Here is a 20,325-nt window from a genome sequence, read left to right on the forward strand (position 1 = left end):
ATACCAGATGATGATGCCTGGTAATGGAAAAAACAAAAATCGGGTGACGCCCGTATGTACTTTGTAATTTTATACCAGAGATGCCTGGTAGTCGTAATATAATTACAATACAGGTGATGCCTGTAGTGATGTGATACGGGTGATGCTCGTATAAAATGTTTATATTTTGGGTGATGCCGATATTGCGAATTCATGCACTTACATACGCGATTTTAAAAAAGATGTGATAGTTAGTCATCATTTCATAGTGTTTCTTCTAATATGGATTGTATCTTCGAAAATACTTACGGTTAGTATTGTTATCCAAATTAAAAATGGAATAACACAATTTTAAGAGTATAAATAATAAATGCTAAAATATTTACAGTAGGTAGTTTTTATTATTCATAATATCTAAAGGTGACTTAATATTTTCGTAAATTCATAGCAGATTTTGTTAAACAACGAAAGAATAATCATAATGATAACAATGCCTAAAATATCTGCGGTAGGTATTGCACATATTTTAACCGACAACTATAAAGTTAGTCAGGTTAAGTGATTGTATAATAATCATAAACAGAGTAAGGTAATAAAACAATGAATATTCGAAAACAAAAATAAATGGAATGAGAGACATACAGAGTAGTCTCAATATTCATTATTTCAAACTAGCCACCTGGCAGACGTTGTTATGCTCTTTCGCCATTTATCGGTTCGTTAAACGAATTGGAATATGAATATTATCCGGGTTGGTTAAGCCGATACGCGCCGCGCGCCGAGGTTTGAGTGTTACACTTGGCAACATATTTGGCTATTCATTTTTATTGTATATACATACTATGTGGCGTTGTAGGTGAGGTTGAAACAAAAAAAAATAATAATAAGAACTGCTCACCATACAGTCGACAATTAATTTAGTTAATTAATAAAATAAAATACAAATATCAGTAACAATAAGAGCCGTGGTGTGCCTAGGTCCAAACCCTCCGGTAGGGCTCTTACTGATATAGGTGGACGTAAGATGGAGTGCGCGTCTCGTTGCGAAGGCTAGGCGGTAGGGTGTCGTTAGGGTTGGTCGCTGAATTCCTTCAACAGGAATTAAGGAGCCGAAGCAAGCAAGACGTAGAAGGATTTCCTCAGCGGCAATCGTAGCAATGTCGAACTACTACTGAAGATGGGTCTTAAGCGGTATGTAGCAGCGTATGAGGTTCCTTATCGGAACGTGGCAAGGACGCGACAATTCCCTGCGCGGGAACGTTGCGGGTATGTAGAAGCTTTCTAAACGGAACGTAGCAGTAGTATAACACTACTCCCTCAGCGGAAATGTAGCACCCCGGTTTGGGGTTAGGTATAACACACTGTTAATCATTACATGTTGGAACGTTGAAAACGACTTTTACGTAATTTATACAATAATATACCGTGAAAGACAATAGTTGGACAATAGACAGTTGGCATAAAATATGAATCGTTAATTGTTAATAACTAGCAAACCTGGCGAAGTCCGTTTCGCACCAGAGACACCTTTTCCTTGTTATAAACCTCACGGAGCCCGAGACCTTTCCAACGAGTGCAAAGCCGTGGAAATCGGTTCGTGCGTTCTGGAGTTGTAGCGTCAGGAAGGAAAACCCGACTTATTTTTATATAGTAGATTACTTTGATACTTAGATAGTGTATAGTGACAAACAACCTGTCAAATATACACTTAAAATTTTTAGATAGATAATAAAGGTCAATTTCAAGACGAACATTTAATGTAAAATAAAAAATGGATCATAACCACATCATACCGCAAATATTGGTACCTATATGCAAGGTATATGTAAGAACCATGGTAAAATCATACACCATGTGTATCTAGTTATTACTATATTAATAACGACTGTTTTTAATTTAAAAACACCAATTTTATAATAGACGAGAAAATCAGCAACACAAACATCAACGTGAATAGTATTATAAAAGTCAATACACTAATAATTTTATTTACAAGTTTAAAAGTTATTAAGAATTTAATAAGATTTACAACGTAGTAATTCATATAAAATCCAAGTTTTAATGGTGGTTTGTAAGACTGGTCTGATTTCATATTCATAAAGTAGGTACTTACGACGTAATACATCTTTTAAGAGCTCATCTTTTGAACATTCAATATCGCACCTAATGCATTAACACCGCTGCGAAAAAATAATGGATATCGTACTAGAATGAATAAAAGATTATCAATTAAGAAATACGTTAAAGATTTCTTATCAAAGCAAAAAAAAAAAAAAGTGTATTATCGCGAAAAGGTCACCATTCGTGCCTTAGTCAGAATATAAATTCCAAGTATTAATCTCTACAATATTGAGGTGGTATAGTGGTATTGATTTCGAAATGCAAAATTGAATATTGTAAATTCAAGTTAATTAATTTTTATTGATTGTTACAGTTAAATTTGTATTACTGATTGTTACAGTTAACATTGTACAGTTAAAAAAAAAATAATATGTATCCAACTAAGTACTTATTTTCAGACCATTAATGTGTGATTAATGTCTAGCCACTATTATTGTCATTAAGTTATCTTTATCTTTTTCAAGTGGCTATTAAGTTGTCAGTAATACAAATACAAATGTTATCATAAGTAACAAATAAAAAAAAGTCATCAACAAAATGATACATTTTGATTCGTTTTAGGTTCGTTACATTTATTGAATTTTAAATACCTATGTGTTATTAATGTAATAACCATACAATGAACAACACCGCGTGTGTGTTGAGGTTACAATAAGAAGTATAAAAAAAGAAATACATTATTAATCACGCTTTACTAAATATTCATTATTGTATTGTCAATAAATTGTTGTAATATTGTCACTGAAGTTAAATCTGTACGGTTTGGGTAGGTCCTAAGCGAATCGAAAAGAATCGGTTGCATACAGTCATACGAACATACAGGTGAAGCTAAAAGCGGTTCAATAGAAGTCAATGGCACAGTATAGGTAGTATGATATTGTACTGTTGCAGAGCAAGCTCCACTAAGACTATAATTCTGTCAGAGTGGTTTATACCCGAAAGTTGGTATTTAAATAATTGACAATTATGAACCTTAACATTGTAATACTATGTATCTGTATGAATTAAATATTTTTAATGCGCTATAAAAAAGGCTGCCACTTTCTAGCCTCTAAACTATCGCCCAAAAATATATCATAAATCGCTTTATTACGATATGAAAGAGAGACGGACAAACGAAGAAATAAACAAATCTTCCTTGTGCCTAAGGATCATATGATAAGTTGTTGTTGCTTAATGAACCAATTATGTTTGGTTAAAATTTTGCCGTATAATATTTATTATATTATTTAGGGTACAGATATATATACATATTATATTACATTCCGATTTTATTAGGTATATTGAATTAAAATCGGAACATATATTGTTTTAGTAACGAAGTACATATATACAGAATATAGATATTAAATAATAACCGAGCATTTAAGTATGTACCCAGTCTATAGGCATTTCACTTGGTAATAATTGTACCGAAGTTTTACTTAGATTGTTACTAATCCAATTATAAGGTCTTTTGCAGCTATCGTTTATTTATAATTTTAATATGTGGGAAAATGCCGGTGTGTGATGCCGGTGCAGGTAAAGTGAATTAAATTATGCGTCAGAAGAAGCAGCATTCACCTCTTCTAAATGACCTGGAGTGCAGGTCATCATAAATACTGAGTGAAACATATCAACAAGGTAGTGCAATAGTCATGTAAGGAAAAAATAAAACAGGTACAGTACAGGTACAGTACAGGTACAGTTAGTCAAAAGTATAGTTAAGTTACAGAAGGAACATAGTTTAAACATTATACCTTACATATACATTAAGTTACTGAAAACGATTTCGTCCCATTGGTTAATAAATAAATGATGACTTAATAAACTTAAATATAAGTATACAACTTATTCATGATAGATTGTCGTATACTTAAATAAATTGTCATTATTGTTATTATAAATACCTACGTAAGATGTTACATTTCTATTTTCTATGATTTTGAAGGAGCGACCTTAGATTACAAAATAAAAGACAGATGGAGCGTTGCCGAACTAAACCGAATAATTTATCGTCATTTCCATAAAGCTATGTGTGCTGTCATTTCGCCGTTGCACTGTACGTACACGGTGCTTCTGTGTGGGTGTTATGTTACCAGATATTGAAAATTTTCCCAAAATTTTCCCCGACTTCGGAAGAAAGAGGGTTATGTTTTTCGAGTGTATGTATGTATGTATAATATTTCTTTGACACGCCCAGCAGTATAAACTGTTGGATCGATTTTGAGTTGTGACTTATGAGGTGTCATTGCAATCATCTGAATTATGAAGGTAGCTGTGGTGGTAGTGACGTAGGCTACATAAATTATTAGCAGTCATGTTTTAATTTTTATTTTAATATAAATTCGGGTTTTTGATATTATTTTATAATATTGTAAAAATTATTTTATCATATTAATTATACTAAAGTTATACATGGACAAAATAATTTTATTCAATTTTTATTAAATAAATTACATTAAATTTATTAAATAAATTACATTAAATAAAGTTTTTATTTTTCAAAACATATGAATGCGAATAGCGGTAGTTTTTAGTCGAGAATGCGGGACTTTTTATTTTCATCATATCCATCATGTGTTCACATGAATTAAATCGCAAGCGAAAACGACGCTTTTTATAAAAGTAACAAAAAAATGTATAATGCTTTTTAAAATAATCTAATAATGACCATGAACTTTTATTGCACTATACAAATAATCACATTCACGATCGAAAAATCCAACAGCACTACCCCGAATATCTTTTAACCATTTTACCCCTAAAAATGGCAAATTCATTTTCAAAATACTGGCAGCATACGTTGAAGTTTTGAATTCCTTCGTATTTGTAAAATTATTATTTGTATACAAAATTAAATAAGCCAAATAATCTACAGAAAATCTGTAAAACGATGTTTTATCTTTTTGTTTGTTTTCGGGTACAAGTTTTACAGCGTTTTAATATCACAAGACAGCATTTTTTTACTAAAATATCAAACCCCTTTTGACGTATTGCATGACACTAGAATCGCTATAGCACTAGCGGAGGAACGTATTCGTTTTTGATTTCGTATTTTCTTTGACAAGGGCGATGAATGATTGACATGCTCCATCTGTATTTTATTTTGTAATCTAAGGGAGCGACTATATGCCTATACATATATTCTTGCCGGCTCTTCTCTGTTGAGGCGGCTTTCCGAACCAGTGGTAAATTCATATTTTGTCCTTATATTGACGATTTTAAAATGTTTCTGGACGAGGTCTGGTTGATGAATGAAGGTTTGAGTTTGAAAAAATTATTAATTAATATCGATTTGAATACATATATTGTAAAAATTATTATAATTTTGAATATACATATACTTAATGTAGAAAAAAAAAAGAAAAAAAAATGAAAAGGAGAGATGTTGCATATAGATAGAATTATATTACTAGGCCAGGTGACACATTCTACTCTATCACTGGTATGGAGCGGACGTGTCCCTGAGTTGTGTTTACTAACTGATACTGGTGCTTAGGTATAGACTAACATACCCGAATAGAACATAATATTTTATTTAATAAAATTAATTGAACAAATTAAAAATTTCTAAAATAAAGGAGGGATGTAGTGTATGTGAGTGAAAGAGAGGGAAGTATTATGTCATCTCTTGCGCACGTGCAACGGTGACACCGCTCACACAGCTCAGTTGGCTGCAGGCGGTCGGAGCGAGAGGTCGTGTGCGTCTAAGAGTCGATAATAGGGAAGGACATACACTACAGGTACATTTTCATTATTTAGTCCTAGAACACGGAGGATAAAAGTTTGAGAAACTTAATTAGGATGAGGAGGGAAGACCGGACTAAAAAAACGCAATAAAAAAAAAAACTTCTTTGTCAAATTTTTTGAGGAATTTCCTGACTCAATCATTGATGCTCAATGTATGGACGTAAGTCCGGATGTTTTCCTAATGTTAACATTATTATTAAACGCATAGAAATGAAGATACTACATAGTCCGATCTTCGGCCGAACTGTTATTTTCTTCACTATGGTAAGTCGAAAAAAGTCTGCTTTTTAGGCTCTAAATTTGCTTAGATAGATAGCATCTACGCAAACCAAAAAATTAGGGGTTAAACAATATTTTTTTGTCATCAATTTACAGTTGACCGCAACAGAAAAACGACATCGAATCATGAGAAATAAAATAAAAAATACAGTACGTATAAAATTTTCGGCATATGCGTCCGATCTTAGGCGACCCAACCTTACCTAGGTAATTTAAAAGCAGGAGTTTTACACCTACAGAAAGTTTTAACGGGTCACCAAGTGCCTTCCGTATGTACCTTAACCGTTAAAGCAGCCCACTGTACGTTCGTAGATAACCATCAACCATGTTTATAGCAACTCGAATCGAACTTTTTTTAACATTAAACAAAAAAATATTTGGTACAAAAAATTACGTGATATAGGGGGTAGGGGCCTAAAAAATAAAAAAAAAATCATTGAAGGAGGGAGAAAATATGTTTCACTAAATGTGTATGAATAAAGGATTTTATTTGTAAGTACATAAGGATGAAAGCCGATTGTAACATCTCACTCCCCTCCCCATATAAAAATAAAAAGCAACCAGTCTTTTATTTAACAATTTATTTCAATTAATACTCCATACATCAATTTTATCTTTTGTACATTTAACTAAGTACCAAACTCGATATTACTCTAAAAGCTGATTCCCCTAACATTATAGTAATGTTAACATTTTAAAATTAACACTTCAAAAAATCAGCAAACAGTAATTTAGTACAAAATGTCGCTATTGTTTAATATTTGTTCATATTGTAACATTATTTCATGAATATTTAGAATAAAACAAGGCTCATGAATTTTAACAATTATTATTATTACTTAAATGTCATTTAGAATTTTTACTAAGTTATTAATACAATAAAGACAAAGTTATCATTGCACTGAATATAAGCAGGTTATAAAAATATATTTCTATTTGGACAATTAAATTATGCATTAAAAATAATTGAAATCACAACAAATTAAAAAAATTAGGCATTTAACATTACTCTCCCGACTGTTAAATAAAAAAGTGAAGGAAATACTAAACTTTAATTGTAATAAAAAAGAAAAATTAATATCATTATTATATATATACATATTTACATCTTAATTTAAAATCTTCACAGATTAGTTACACTATCAGTAACGTGATTAAAATCTTTTGAAAAATTCGAAAAATCACCTACTATTAATTGAAAAACGAAAACTTCAAGCTAAGTATTTGAACTGATTTATCGGATCTAGTCAATTGTCTAACGGACGAAAGTCGGAGGCTATGTACACTCTTGTGAACTCGTGCTAGAGGAAGCATCGACGTTACACGGTCAGCTACATAAGTCGAAAACGATGATTATTGCGATCCATTCGACCGTGCATAGCTCGAGACTGTACAGAACGAAGCATGACAATAGCGACCAAATGTATGAACTGAAACGCCTGACTAAGCTTCTTCTAGTTTCCGTAATGTGTGTTGTTGCTTCGTTCTGCCGTCGGTAAAGTATCAGCTAGCCGGACGCAGGCTCTAGAGCTTTGACCCCATCCGCGGTTAGTTCATTCTTTTGACACCACTCTACGAAGTCATCAATGAGGACCGGCCAGGCTCCTTCTGCGTCATAATTGCTCATTCCATCATCTATTTGTGTTGCAAAATCTAATAGTAAGTTCCAGGTGTCTTTTGGTATAGATCTTTTATGATGCTCCTGAAAATATAAAAATAGTTTTTAGATGTATGGATCATTGGATCATTGGGGTTCTCAATTAGTAATCCATAGCAGATAGCAGATTGAAAAAAATAATAATATAGGAATAAATGCAGTAAAGGGAAATTTGCTGTTCAGAAAACAGTTATTCATAGTCAAAGACATAGTCAACAATCATTAAAATATGTAATGCAGAAATTATTGTAAGGTGGGGAAAGTGCTTGTGCATATCTATATTATGGAGTTAAGGATACCAGTCACATTTAGACATCTTTTATGGTAAGTAAAAGTGTATTGAGTGAAAAATATACTACCTGAATTGTCATATTTAAAAATTCTACCTGATTTTACCTGAATTACTTGCTGAAATTTCTACCTGAATTTCTGTTTTTAGTGGTTTTTAAAATATGTAACATTAGATAAAACATTGCACCAAATTTAATTCATCATTTGATTTCTTACTGACAACAAACTTGAAGACTTATGAAAAAAAAAATTGATATAATATAATATAACAACTTGTTTCATTTGCAGGAAATTTATATTTTGTACAAGTAAAATAATTTTTAACATTGGTTAAGTTGTTTCAAAGTTGAATCATAAGAACTCATTTCTTCCAATTGAATCTTTCCGTTTTATATTTTTACAGTTGCATGTATGACTCATTGTATTCAAAGAAATTTTATATGATGTCAGTAAAAATTAGCATCATTTAAAGGTTTGATAGATTTCTCTTTTTATTTGTATACTGACTGTTTAAATATATTACTACCTGATTCCTGTTTAATTTACATTAAAATTAAATATTAAGCTATTGCATAGCTTCTATCGCGGGCCTTGAGCGCGGGGACCGAATCCAGAAATTCCGTAACGAAAAAAAACCTCACGCTCCCCACTCCGACGGGCGCGGAGGTGTGGCTTGAAGGCATAGCATGCAATAGCTTTACAGCGGCAGTCCCCGAGTGCCACACATCTTTCTTATATTTGTTTCGTCATATTATAGGTACTAGTTTTAAAAAAAAATTGTATATGACTAATGTAATAGATATTAGTCAGATATTGAATGATTTCATCAAATTCTATTGATTTTATATATTTATATGATATTTTCATGAATAAATATGGTATAATAGAGCAAATACAAGATAATTCAAAAGGAAATTCAAACAATAATGCACAATCTTTATCTACACATATCAATTGTTTTATGTCAACTAAATTCCCACATTATCTGAATGTTTATATTCATTCAATATCATTTGCAAGTCGTCCGTATCTTTTGAGTTTATGATATACATTTATAGTAGGTTAATCCTCTCTCTTTGATAAGTCTCTAGTAAATATATAAATTAAAAACATACATACCGTGAGAAATTTACACCACGCGTCGAGGAACTTAAATCTCCCACGGAGCACAATATTCCAATAAGCTATCGCCATGTCTAATTCCAATCCTTTTTGACCCGGATTTTTTGCATAGTTGAAAGTAAAGTGATAGAAATCTTTAAATTTATTTGGGTCTTTTATTTCTGTTTCCAGTGTCGGTAATTTCGCTTTTAATTTATCTATACTATCAACACTGAGTTCTATAAGCCCTGTTGTGAATTCCTCTTTCGTGAACTCGCATTGCACAGCAGCTTTACACTTCCAAGCTATAATTAGGATTAAAATTGACTCAGGACTTAAATTTAGGTCTTCTAGGAACTTCATAACACCGTCAACAGTAATTTTATCGTTCTCTTGCTGGTCTCTGTACTTATTGAATAACTGATCAACTTTTTTCCTATCCACTAACGCTTTTGAAGAGTCTTTGTAGTACGCATCTGGATTTTGAAAATAATTGTCACTAGCCAAGTCCAATTTCCAATCATTTTGCGAAAGGCAAAATATTGCCGTACTCTCCGTTGTTTGCGTGAAAGCGACAAATTTTTTCACTTTATCTCTCTGTGATGATTTTAATTTATTCTGAAAAGAAAACGCAGTAATGTCATAACCTTAGTTTTATGCTTAGCTGTCAAATAAAATTTGCTTATTGGAAAAGTTATATGCTGAGCATTGAAAATAATATGATAATTCATTCATAAAATATGTTTACAAACCATTTTTGCAAAACTTTTTTTATTATTGTCTAAAACTTTCACCAAATTCGCTATTGTTTCGACATCGGAACCTCTCGTTAGAGAGTAGTATATTCTTTGATCGGAACCGTAGAGGGAGAATGTACTAGAGACGACATCGGCGTATACCCGAACGAGATGGCGAATCCTTACGTCAATGTTGCCAACTATTACAAAAACTTTTTATCCGAAAAACTGGCAAAATATCTATAAATGTTTGGGTATTTTTTTGTAAGATAGGTTTATGAAGAAAAAGACAGATTTGAAAAGATTTTGTTATTTATTAACTTAACTAGCGACCCGCCCCGGCTTCGCACGGGTGCAATGCTGATACTAAATAGTAAATACACTACAGAAAAACTGTGAACGTTGTATATAAAAACATAGCGGCCCGCTCCGGCTTCGCACGGGTATAAAATATATAGCCGGGCGGCCGGCCGGTACAAGCGCGGATCCAGGGGGGGGGGTCATGGGGGTCATGGGCCATGCCCCCCCCTGGGCCATGTGCACGACCTAAGTGGACCACTAATTTAATATTAACTTTTGAAATTAACAAAGTAATATTGTTCAACATGATTTTTTATTAACTTTTGAAACATAAAAGTAATATTATAGAACAATGAAATCAATTTCAAACGGAAGAGAATATAGGTAACAAAAATTAGAGGAAAAGTTATTTACGATCGATCTGAGATCGGGATTAAAAAAACTATAACTGCGGAATAAAGTTTAATGGTAAAGTTGTAGGTATTTAAAATATTTATTACAACTTTTGCTTTTACACTTCTCGCAATTAACCACAAATATCGAAATATCCCAGTTCATATATTTTTTATAAAAAAACAAGGCTAAAGTTTAGATATCATTTCAATCAATGGTAAATAATAATAGAAAATACAGTAAAATTAGGACAAAAAAGGTCAAGTGCGAGTCGGACTCGCGCACCGAGGGCTTCGAACAAACCTAATTGTTTTATTATGTTGTATCTTTAAATGTTGCTTGTAGCAATTTTTTCTTTGTCTGTGCTATAGGACGTAGGGAGTACCTTGTAGGTTGTGATTCCCTTGCAAGTAGTTGCTAGTTTCAGAATATGCGGTTTTAATTGCTATTTCTTCTGATTCAGATTCAAATTGAATTTGAATCAGAAGACAGAATAATATCTTATAAAACAGATACGGGAATAATTACGAAAAACATGAATTTTTTATTACATTATATAAAAAAAAAAAATTAATCTTATAACCCCTTTACTCATGAACGCAAATGTAATGTAGGTATTCAATAATTGATATTCACATCAAAAACTTAGGTCTATTATACCTTTAAGCAGTAATAAAATCAAATTTCTATGTCAACGCAATTAGAAGATACAGCCGTAAATGTAGTCTAATAAAAACGTACTGGAAATAGTTCAAATTAAAAGCAAATTAAACGAAATACATTTATTTGAAAATGAACAGCAAAATGACGGTAGAAATAAATGGGCAGAGGGTCCGCGATAATGTGCGCGCGAGTAGCAGACGAAAATGGACGACTCCGCCGCTCGTTCGTTCTTATAAAGGCGCGCCGCACCGCGGTGAGGAAGGCGCGGGGGGTGGCCTTCCGGATTTTACTCCAACACCGCCTCTCCTGACGGGGCAGGGTCCTCGCTGCCTTCAGTGGCAGCTGCAGCTCGTGTGGAAGGGCCAGCTTCGCAGTCTTCAGCGTTATGATGTGCATCGTAACCTGGAATATACAAAAAAACCGACATTGAAAAAAAAAATACTTAAACCAATGCAAATGAGGAAAGCTGAACCGGAAAACCGAACCGTGTAACAAACTTTACACAAACATTAACATTTAATATTAAAAAAACATTTCACGATTTTGGGGAAAATTTTACCCTGTACTGGTATCCCTAATGTTAATCACATGATTATACCATAAATTTGAAACTACGTAAAAACAAATGGCGTCCTGAACAACAAGAACACTTCGTAATTTAGTCGGATAACACAAAAAAATGTTTACGTCTATTTCGATGAAAATATTATATATTTGTAGATAATTTCACATTAGAGTTAATGAAAATGTATCAACTATATCCAGTTCTATAAAACAATATACTTCAAATAAGTTTACTTACGTGTGAAAGGTAATATTTGGTAATCTTCGTTCCGGCCGATTTTTACAACCAATCACACTACAACGCACCATATTTTCACTTAAAGTCGGATTAAAACAGATCACTGTCAACGTTTATTAAACTTTGAAGTCACATAACAGCGAGAAAAAACAGAAAACTAGCAAAACAATGGACTGTAGCCGCTTGTTTGGGACAAACTGCCTTTGTCCCCAACAAAAGAAATCGCATAACATGAGAGAAACAAAAAACAATGTTTCTGTCTCTCTTGCTCTTAGCTTTATAGTCATAAGTGTATTTCTCTCACGCATTCCTTGTCATTTTAGTGCCTCCTCTATGGTTCATTCTCACTCTACGATCGGAACTAAACGAAATAACAACCATAGACTCTTTTTAATATTTTTAATTTACAAATGGTGACCATAAGCTATGGCTTTTGAACTTATATGTTTAAAACAATTACTTATTATTTTATAATATTTCAATAGCAAAACTATATCAGAAATTTAAACATACGAGTTGAAATTGTATGACTATTATCATTATTAAATGAATAATTATCGTAAATTAAATTTATTATTCTGCATAATTAGAACAGCTGATTTTGACAGTGACAAATGAAAAATTAAAATCGCGTTTGTAAAGGTTATCCATTTGTTTTGGATTAGATTTTATTTAAATTATAAATATATAGGTATATTAAGTGTGTATGTATCTACGTAGGATATACAGTTGAAATATGTGGTCTTATCTATACAGACGAGTGGTTTTTACATCGAAAAACAAGTTATTACGGAGCCTCGCAACTGAAGTGCCGAGAGTTAGATTTGCTCCTAGTCCCACTGGTTATTTACATTTAGGTGGTTTAAGGACAGCTTTGTACAATTATTTGTTTGCTAAATCTCGAGGTGGGGTATTTATATTGCGAATAGAAGACACTGACCAGAGTCGTAAGGTCGAGGGGTCGATTGAGGCACTTATAGATGACTTGGACTGGTCAGGCATCGAATGCCATGAAGGACCGAACAGGGGTGGTAAATATGGGCCCTATGTACAAAGTGAGCGCTTACATATATATCAGTAAGTAAGGTATTGATATTTTCGTAAATTTAATACAGGCTGTTCAAAATTTTGTAAATGCATAGATTTCTTTATTTTTAAGAGTAGATGTAAAGTTAATGCACCTTCGAAGCTTAAATAGATGTCGATAAACTTGCTAGTATTATGTTATTATAATTAATAATTGTATTAGAGTAATTTTTATTCTGATTCTACAATTCATATTTGTATATTGTGTGTTCTGGTATTCTGGAGTCTTAAAATTACTAAACACTGTGATTTACACTTGCAGGGAATACATCAATAAATTATTAGAAAATGGTTCAGCATACAAATGCTTTTGTACTGAACGCAGATTAAATATATTAAAAAGAGATGCTATAAGGCATCAGCGAATACCTAAATATGATAATAAGTGTAGGAGTCTTTCTGGTGATGTTATAAAAGAGAAGATTCGAGCTGGGACTCCTTATTGTATTAGATTTAAGGTCTGTTATCCTACTTCTACACTAATATTATAAAGAGGAAAACTTTGTTTGTTTGTTTGATTGTAATGAATAGGCTCATAAACTACTGGACCGATTTTAAAAATTCTTTCACCATTCGAAAGCTACATTATCCACGAGTAATATAGGCTATATATTATCACGACCAACAGGAGCGACGGAGAAGCCACGCGGGTGAAACCGCGCGGCACAGCTAGTATAATATAAATGTATTTGTGAGGTTGTATGTATGTTTATTACTCTTTTGTGGTAAAACCACTGAATGTATTTTAATAATGCTATGTAGTTTATGTACCAAAATAACACATAAGCTTAACAAAATCTAGGGATATTTTGTATTATACAAATCTTATAAAATCTATGAAGAATTTTGTGATATTGAAAATTGAAGAAATATAGGCCATTTTAAGGTCTTTAATACAAAATAAAAACATTTCATGTTATTATTTACATTGTTTATTATTTACACTAAAAATGTTAATTTTTTCTCACCAAGGTGGGAAATTTGGATGATAAAGAGCTTCATTTCTTTTAGATATATGTACAATAATATAAAAATGAAACCCGTTTCGCGTTGTCACGGCATTACGCGTGAACGGGTGGACCGATTTCGATAATTCTTTTTTTATTATATCCCTTGTATATCCCTTGAAGTACGAGCATGGTTCTTATGTAGAGAAAACGTAAATATGTACCACGGGCGAAGCCGAGGCGGACCGCTAGTGTACAATAAAAAATATCCCTAGACTTTGTTGATGTGTGTATGCTGTCTAATGTTAATTATATGGTTATGCTTTTGCATTAAAAAATAGGGAGGTAAGGATAAGGAAAGGTCTTAATTAAAAGCAATTTTTATTTTCATTTCTTTATTTTAACCTTTATTTCTGATCAAAACTGTGAACACATGGCTGAGAGGCTAGGTGTTGCCCCGGTTTGGCAAAAAGACGAAATCCTGCCTTGTGATCGCATTTTAAACATTTTTTTTTTAAATCAGCTATCATCCGACTGCCAAGCTTTCGAAGATATGGTGTTCGGTGGTATAGCGTACGACGTCTCCATGAACGAAGGTGACCCAGTTCTGATGAAGAGCGATGGCTTCCCAACGTACCACTTCGCTAATGTTGTTGATGATCACTTGATGGGTATCACGCATGTACTGCGAGGGGTTGAGTGGCAGATATCGACGACCAAGCATTTGTTGATTTATAGGTAAGATTATTAATTAAATATTATATGATTATTTATTTGTTATTGTTGAAATTTTTAAATTACGTAGAAAAATAACTAATACCTATGAATGAGGTTGCTTAAATTTTTTTAACATTATGTCACTTGAAATTTACATGATTTTAGAAGACAAATGTAGTATAATAATATTATGCCGTTCCATTTTTTCTAAGGTTGTATTTTTTCAATTTTTTTCAAATCCAGTCGGTAGCAAATGATCATGGAAAAGACAGATTAGGCCGACCTCACTTTAAAGCCTATTTGAATTCAGATTCTTAATTCAGCATCTGATTTTCGGAAGTGTGCATCAGACAGTATTAAAATTAATTAAAATGATAGGAAAATAAACTTCATTTTGCAGCACAACTAAGACGATTCATAATCTAAAAACCGGTGTTTGCTCTTTAGAAATGTATGGAGTACATGTGCTCTGAATTTAGAATTTGAAATTTTCAGACCCGTATTTAAGATCGCTCGACTGACTGAATTCCGTCTGAAAAATTAGGAATCAGCAGTGAAATTGCTTCATTTAATTTCTGTGCTTTCTGAATTCAGATTCCGAATTAAGATTCTGAACTCCAGAAACACTGTTTTTTATAAGAAATTATTTTACCATCGAAATACAATTAAACAGAAAAAATATTCACGAAAATGTTTTAACACAGAGCATTCGGTTGGACTCCGCCACAATTTGGTCACTTACCGCTCATTGTAAATGCGGATGGAACCAAACTTAGTAAACGACAGAGTGATGTAAGAGTAGAGGATTATAAGAAGAAAGGTAATAAGTTTTTTCCTTAATGCATGCAATTTATTCTTTAGGTGAGATAAATTTCCTTTTTTTATACATAATACATATTTCATTAATATTTTTACTACCTTTTTTTACTACCTTTCTTTTATATTTACAGACAGACAGACTATAATTTTTTTTACAGTTTTATTTCATCGAGCCAAATAGTGAGTACTATTGTCTATAATACAGATTATATTCTTTATTGTCTCTCACTATTTGTCTCGATGAAATAAAACTTGAAAGCTTAACAGATTACAGACATGCATTTGTAATAAGTAGGGATTGTAATTTGTTGAGTATCAAGAAAAAAATAAAAAGATGTATTTGTTTCAGGGATATATCCTCTTGCTCTAGTAAACTACATAACATTGTCGGGCGGTGGGTTTGACCATGTGCCCGGGGAAGGAGTGAGGCTGAAAACTATAGATGAATTAGCTGCTGAAGTAAGTATTAATAAAGTTATTTCAAATTGTAATTTGTTAAGTTTTAAAGACAAAAATATATTTAATAGCATTGACGAAAATTAAATAACGTGACTTACAATCACGGTCTAAAATTGTCCAAAGCAAAAGTCTGCCTACGCATGCAGGCAGAGTTTTCTAATGAGAGATAGGTAATAGATATTGAACGTTACTGCCACGAAATAAAGTGTTAATTTCAATTAATGTTTTATACAGCCCGGCTCAGACATTTTTTGACATTTTATTGGGCGATTACTAGTCATAGTTAAGTGCGTCAATGTTTTGTTGAACACGAATCTTTTAGATATTTATATAATATATTTTAGAATAATTTAGATTTTAGAGTATATATTAAATTTCAAAATGCGTTTTACCAAAAAAATAATTTACACATTTTTATGAACAGTTCCAGACGGAAAAAATATCGTCTCACCCAAGTCGCTTAAACCCAGATCTACTCGAAGAATGTAATAGATTGGAAATAAAACGACAATTAAAAGACGAAAATCTTACTAAAAACTTAGTGGAAAGATTACAAATGCTTATAAAAGAAAAGTTCCACCACCAGAATTTAAATATAACAGAGGACCATATAAGGACAGTTTTGTTGTGGGCAACATCCAGGATAACAAGAATAGAAGATTTGGTTTCAAACAAATTCGCATTTCTATGGATTCTTCCGCAAAATAAAACAGAAATAGACACACAATTATTTCATAAATTAATACAGAATTTGGAGGATTTGCAAAACTTTGATGAAACTTCAATAAAGGGGAATTTACGGGAATTTTCTACAGTGAATGGCATTAAGTTCCCCGCGTTAATGAAAATGTTGAGATCCGTTTTAAGCGGGCTGAGCGAGGGACCGGGTGTAGCGGAAATGATGCAGTTGTTGGGTAAACGACAGTCGTTAGAAAGAATAAAGGCAGTTATGAGATAATCTTTGTTTTATTCTGTATCCATATTAGGTGTTATTTCAGATTGTTGACTAATGCATCTTTTAATATTTTTATCCGACATGAGTTCACTGATAGCTCGAATATTCAAGACAAAACTAATTTTTCAATACAAATCAAGGAACTATCATCTCAAATCTAAGGAACTATCCTTAGACCATCATGTTTATCCACATAAAAATAAACTCTTCAGCTTTATAATATACTAGCTCGCCCGCTGTCTAAAACCTAATAAATTACATATATACTAAAACCTTCCTCTTGAATCAATTTATTATCTATAAAAAAACCGCATCAAAATCCGATGCGTAGTTTTAAAGATTTAAACATACAAAGGGACATAGGGAAATAGGGACAGAGAAAGCGACTTAGTTTTATACTATGTATTGAAGCGTAAGGATATTTTAGGATAAATAAAAATCAAAGCAATGAGTAACAGTATAATTTATTGAATTCCCAAATATAAATTAGAGAAAATACACGATAATCTGATTCAAAATTTAATATCAACAAGTTCGCACGCACACAAACAGTAAAGATAAGTAGAAAAATTATTAAAAAATCGTTATAGGTGTATTGTTTATTAAAAGTAATTATGCTTTCACAGAATTTTGTCTATGGTTTTGGGTATCGATATTTAACCTGTATCTAATCTTGTTCACTTGTTGTTTTTTAAATCAACATAATAGTTTGACATGATTATTTTAGTTTTATAATACATGGACAGACTGGTAATATTAAACAATACACCTATAAACATTACGGTTTATTCACAAAAACTTACCAAAATGATGAGACAAGTTAAAATCTTGAACAATTTGATTTTAATTATTAATTATTGACTTAAATATCGAAGCGTATTTTTACTCCACACTTATAATTATTACATATTTAATAATCCTAAAGAAATACTTTAAAGGATGCGACGAAATAAATAAAAATAATATTGCGATCGACACAGTGCTTCCTTTTTTGCAGTGAACATTTACAATAAACACTTAACCTAAAGAAACCATTAAAACTTAAATTTATAAATAATATTGAGCAAATTAACACCAAAATTGTGAAACAATAACAAAACAATACAATCATGTGCACTTAATTAAAAATAGATTAATAAAATTATATAACACACGTTAATAGCACAAAAATAAATAATTACCACAATCAGTCTTTACATTAGTGAAAGTACATGAGATTTAAATATACATTAACATTTAACATACAGTGTATAGATTTAATGAAAAGAAAAGGAAATATTTCATTGTCTATGGTATTCCATATAAGTATTAGATATTCTGTTCAAATGACGTTTCACGCATATCAGTCTGTCAAAAAAATAGCGGGCTTTTTATGCGTGGCGTTTTTAGGCGTGTAACTTTGTCATCTTTTGTCATACAATATAACATTAACATAGCTGGCTCGATCAGTGAAATATTTCCTTTAGGTACTTCCCAATTTTATAAAATGAAAAACATTTGAATAAGACACTGATAAAGAATACAACACCTACCTAAATAACGTATTGATATGAATATTTTATACAATATTTAAAATTATTGAAAATGTTTCAATTACACCTCAACTATTTGAGTAATTATAGAGTGAGAAATAAAAATGGGATAGACTTGTTTGGATACATAAAGTTTGTTATTGAATTTATTCAAATGTTTAGATAAATTAAAGTAATATAACAATTTTATTTTAAATTATGCGATGACAATACATTTTAAAGGTAATATACCTTAAACATTATAATAAAACGATTAATAATTTACATTCACGACGTCTCTTCACATTCTATCACCATAGACAAAACAAATTTCTTAATTAAAAAAATCAATTCACACACAAAAAGGATATTGAAAAGATCGATATATTTAATTTATTACCTATCAATTCACGAAGATTATGTTTTTTCTAGAATATTAGATAGTAATTCATCATTCGAATATAAGTAAGTACTAAATGTTCTAAGGCATTGCCGCGTTTGGCGGCGGAGTAAAGGACTAGGTTATGTTAAGTTTGTAAGGCTAATATAAATGCTATATAAATATAAGTATAGACATACGATTCTCGTACATTCGTCTTGAGTATAAGTAGAAATAACTCCTCAAAGGTATATTTATAAAAACACCTATAAGGCAGATCCTTTAGGGGGCGATCGCGGTGGATTTAAACAGATTATATTATATAAAATACAAGAACAAAAGATGCTTTTAGGTATATAAATGATGTAAGAGATTACACAATAAAAGATTGAAATAGTCTTTCATTGGGATAAAATCAGAAACTGCTAGATCCAACACGATCACCTTATAACTACATATTAAAAAACGAGAGATCACATTTTATGTTAAAAGAGAGTTTATATTTATTTATTATATTAATAATTGTCACGTAGACATAAGATGTTGGGATTGCTTGTTTTTATTTAGAATCAAGAATAAGACACCTACAGTAAACTATCTAATAATAAAATTGAACTTACTATTGCGCATAGAATCCTACTACTAAACAATTTGAATATCTGTCTATATATCTATGACTACTTTTAATATTTAACTACGTTTCCTTTTGTCTATATTGGATTGTCCCAACATTACGATCTTTGTGAGTAAATAATGTTATCTATTGTGAGTAAATAATATTATCTATAAAAATATTTCATAATAAACTAAATGTGATTGGTTCTATGGTTTAGTGTTTTTTTAGGGTTCCGTACCCAAAGGATAAAACAGGACCTGTACTGAGACTTCATTGTCTGCTGTCTGTCTGACTGTCCAGGCTGTATCTCATAAACCGTGATAGCTAGAAAGCTGAAATTTTCACAAATGATGTAATTTCGCTGCCGCTATAACAACAAATACTAAAAATTAATAAAAGTCAAATATACAGGGGGTCCCCATAGTACGGAACCTTTCGTTTGCGAGTCCAAGTCGCACTTGGCCGGTTTTTTATTTTAATAGGAGTAAACTGAATTTATTATTAATTTTACTTTGCCCGGGTAAAAATAACGGAGTAAAAAATACAAGGTTATTTTTTCACAAAGATCGTATTGTAGAGTTTAAATTATTCTTAAATTATTAAATCAAAAACAAGAATTTGTTATTAAATCTACTATTGTTATATTTAAACATTCAATTAAGTAATTAAAATTTTTAAAATTTATTTTATTGCGCATGCAGAGAATTCGTCAAAAATTACCTTTAAAAAGATTTATTGCTATTTGACGAAATGAGATTGCAATTAAACAGTTATTGTAGCC

The 20,325-nt window shown here is 31.6% G+C and overlaps 2 protein-coding genes and 2 long non-coding RNA genes across 4 annotated transcripts in view; 1 reads left to right on the plus strand and 3 right to left on the minus strand.

Moving 5' to 3' along the window:
- Positions 1-6,675: 6,675 nt before the first annotated feature.
- On the minus strand, positions 6,676-12,456 carry SCCRO (defective in cullin neddylation 1 domain containing SCCRO). Its single transcript, XM_089714861.1, has 4 exons — positions 12,418-12,456; positions 9,913-9,983; positions 9,179-9,778; positions 6,676-7,813 (listed from the first exon to the last, which is right to left on the minus strand). Exons 1-4 carry the CDS (start codon positions 12,434-12,436, stop codon positions 7,619-7,621), a joined length of 885 nt encoding a protein of 294 aa, XP_089570987.1. The 5' UTR covers positions 12,437-12,456; the 3' UTR covers positions 6,676-7,618.
- On the minus strand, positions 11,358-12,406 carry LOC149490054 (uncharacterized). The gene is made up of 2 exons (XR_016318378.1): positions 12,056-12,406; positions 11,358-11,655 (listed from the first exon to the last, which is right to left on the minus strand). It is a non-coding gene; the product is annotated as an uncharacterized LOC149490054 (long non-coding RNA).
- A 219-nt stretch (positions 12,457-12,675) lies between the features above and the next one.
- On the plus strand, positions 12,676-17,041 carry GluRS-m (putative glutamate--tRNA ligase, mitochondrial). The gene is made up of 6 exons (XM_089714863.1): positions 12,676-13,132; positions 13,404-13,599; positions 14,612-14,826; positions 15,510-15,625; positions 15,974-16,083; positions 16,508-17,041. The coding sequence occupies exons 1-6, from the start codon at positions 12,792-12,794 to the stop codon at positions 17,039-17,041; spliced, it is 1,512 nt and encodes a 503-aa protein (XP_089570989.1). The 5' UTR covers positions 12,676-12,791.
- Positions 17,042-17,941: 900 nt separating this feature from the next.
- Positions 17,942-20,325, minus strand: part of LOC149490056 (uncharacterized) — a 171,811-nt gene continuing 169,427 nt past the window's right edge. Inside the window, exon 3 of the long non-coding RNA XR_016318389.1 lies at positions 17,942-17,957. This is a non-coding gene — a long non-coding RNA (uncharacterized LOC149490056). The remainder of the gene's footprint in view (positions 17,958-20,325) is intronic.

The sequence above is a fragment of the Colias philodice genome, chromosome 3 (assembly GCF_061535455.1).
Source record: "Colias philodice isolate Cphi_HAF_F1 chromosome 3, ilColPhil1 Martin Lab GWU primary, whole genome shotgun sequence".
Lineage (NCBI taxonomy): Eukaryota > Metazoa > Arthropoda > Insecta > Lepidoptera > Pieridae > Colias > Colias philodice.